This window comes from Triticum aestivum, chromosome 3A, assembly GCF_018294505.1.
Source record: "Triticum aestivum cultivar Chinese Spring chromosome 3A, IWGSC CS RefSeq v2.1, whole genome shotgun sequence".
Classification (NCBI taxonomy): domain Eukaryota; kingdom Viridiplantae; phylum Streptophyta; class Magnoliopsida; order Poales; family Poaceae; genus Triticum; species Triticum aestivum.
Window position 1 is genome coordinate 79,280,436 of NC_057800.1, and position 2,084 is coordinate 79,282,519.

General features: G+C 54.5%; 1 protein-coding gene across 1 annotated transcript in view; it reads right to left on the bottom strand.

Moving 5' to 3' along the window:
- Window positions 1-466: 466 nt before the first annotated feature.
- Window positions 467-2,084, bottom strand: part of LOC123060406 (acyl transferase 9) — a 3,546-nt gene continuing 1,928 nt past the window's right edge. The window contains exon 2 of the mRNA XM_044483114.1: window positions 467-1,584. Coding sequence (XP_044339049.1) covers window positions 757-1,584 — 828 coding nt within the window. The 3' untranslated portion in view covers window positions 467-756. The remainder of the gene's footprint in view (window positions 1,585-2,084) is intronic.

Consider the following 2,084-nt stretch of genomic DNA (forward strand, 5'->3'; position numbering starts at 1 on the left):
CCGCTTGCTTAATTAAATCCAAAGTCCCCAGACAAGCTGCGGGAGCAGTACACCACAGGGATATACGTCCGCTTGCTTAAATCTAGTGAGATTTCAGAGAGCTGCACTCACACGGTGCACCATGTGAGGCTTGCAAATTTTGGTTGCCCCGTTCATCTACGGTAACAGGCTAGCGCCACCAAGCCCGGCGATGATGAGGCCGGTTAAAGCCCTATTTAAAGCGATCAAAGTTCTTCTGGTCTGGCCATGTGGGACTAAACGAAACCCAGCCTCGACGCGTGCCCGCGGTGACCCATAGAACCGACACATCTTAATCGGGCTTCTTGTGCTGTGGGCTTTAGTGTTTCCCTATGGCCCGCAGAGACGAAGCCCACCATACACGACTCAAAATATATTTTTTTTCTAAAAGCGCCATGCCTCTGGTCCCTCTTGAGTTTTGCAACCATACAAGCCATTATCAATCAAGTAACCAAATGCAGGTATGTATCATTTTTATTGTCTCGTATCAAATGATTAAAAAATCAAATTGGCTGTCTACATTCTAAGAATGGTAACGTACTGCTCAAGATGGATGTAGAAACAAAGTAAGTAAATACAACGAAAACAGGTACAAATACAACAACATCTGCAACAATATATCAACCAAACAGCCGCATCAGCAGAGCTCCACGATGCTTCCATCCCCACCCCCCTGCATGCATGCATGCATGCCAAGGTTCTCTCGGTCGTCTGGCAAAGCAAAGCGAAGGAGCTCGCTCATGGCAGGTCCTCCTTCATGCCGCGGGCGAACTCCTCCGAGTGCTCCTTGGTGACGCAGCTGGCGAGCATCCGGGTGCCGTCCAGCGGCAGCGGCGCCTTGAGGATGACGACGGAGGCGATGAAGTCGTTGTTCACGAGCGGGCCGGCGAACATGGGCGGGCCGAAGCCGTAGTCCACGTCGGAGAACCCCAGCTTGCTCCAGTCGGAGACGTAGATGGACTCGTAGTCGAAGCTCATCTGGAAGGGATCCTGCCGCGTCTCCTCCTTGGCGAACTGGAAGAACTCCACCGCCATCCGCTGCTTTGCCTCCCGGATCATGTCGATCACCTCCATCACCGACGACTCCAGCACCTTCTTGCTGCTCCCGGACATCTTCACGGGGAAGATGGAGTTGCCGTAGTACCCGGCGTCCAGCTTCAGCAGGTGGCGCACGCTGGCGAAGAAGCAGAGCTTCACCGTGGCGTCCGGCTCCAGGTTCAGCGCCCGGGTGCGGCACTGCCACAGCTTCGCCGTCAGCACGTCGAAGCCGGAGCAGAACTTGCCGCTGTGCGCCTTGTACTGCGTCTTGAGCCCGTCGATGTAGCCCGTGGGGAAGTCGAGCACGATGTAGTCCAGCGCCAGCACGGGGAGCTCCGGGAGCGGGCCAGGCTTGATGCTCGGGTTGGGGAACTTCTCCCTGTCCCACACCGGCTTCACCGACGGCTCCGGGAGCCCCCGCGCCATGTCGCCCATCGCCTTGATGAACTGCGCCGCGCCCATGCCGTCCGCGGACGCGTGGTTGAACCGCAGGCCCATCACGAACCCGCCGCAGGTGAACTTCGTGATCTGGAACCATGTAAATAATAAGTTTGAATGTCAGCTCTGGATTTGTTGTAGTGCCAAACCAACATCCTGTAGATGCTCCCATAATTCCAGTAGGCTGTCCTCGTCGAAAAATATGAGTTGGCAATCATGACGGAATTCGGCACTTTCTGCCGAGCCATGCATATCAAGGTACGGGCGACAGGGATGCACGAACAAAACACCAAGAGAGATTGAGCGAAAATTGCTGCAATCTGATCATCATGCTCGACGAAGATCGGTCCTCTCCAACAACCTCACTGACCATATTCGAGAAAAACAACCTCACTGACCTGCACCAGTCGGTGGGCAACAAAAGCAGAGGAGTGGATGGGCTCTCGGACGAAAAACCCTTGGCTTCGAAGCAACACACACATTCAGACAGACACCACCTGTCTGGCAAGGACAACACCTACACCTACAGGCACATCGGCATATTCTGGCAGTACATCTCTGTCTGTGACCGCATAATATTTAAGCTGCGA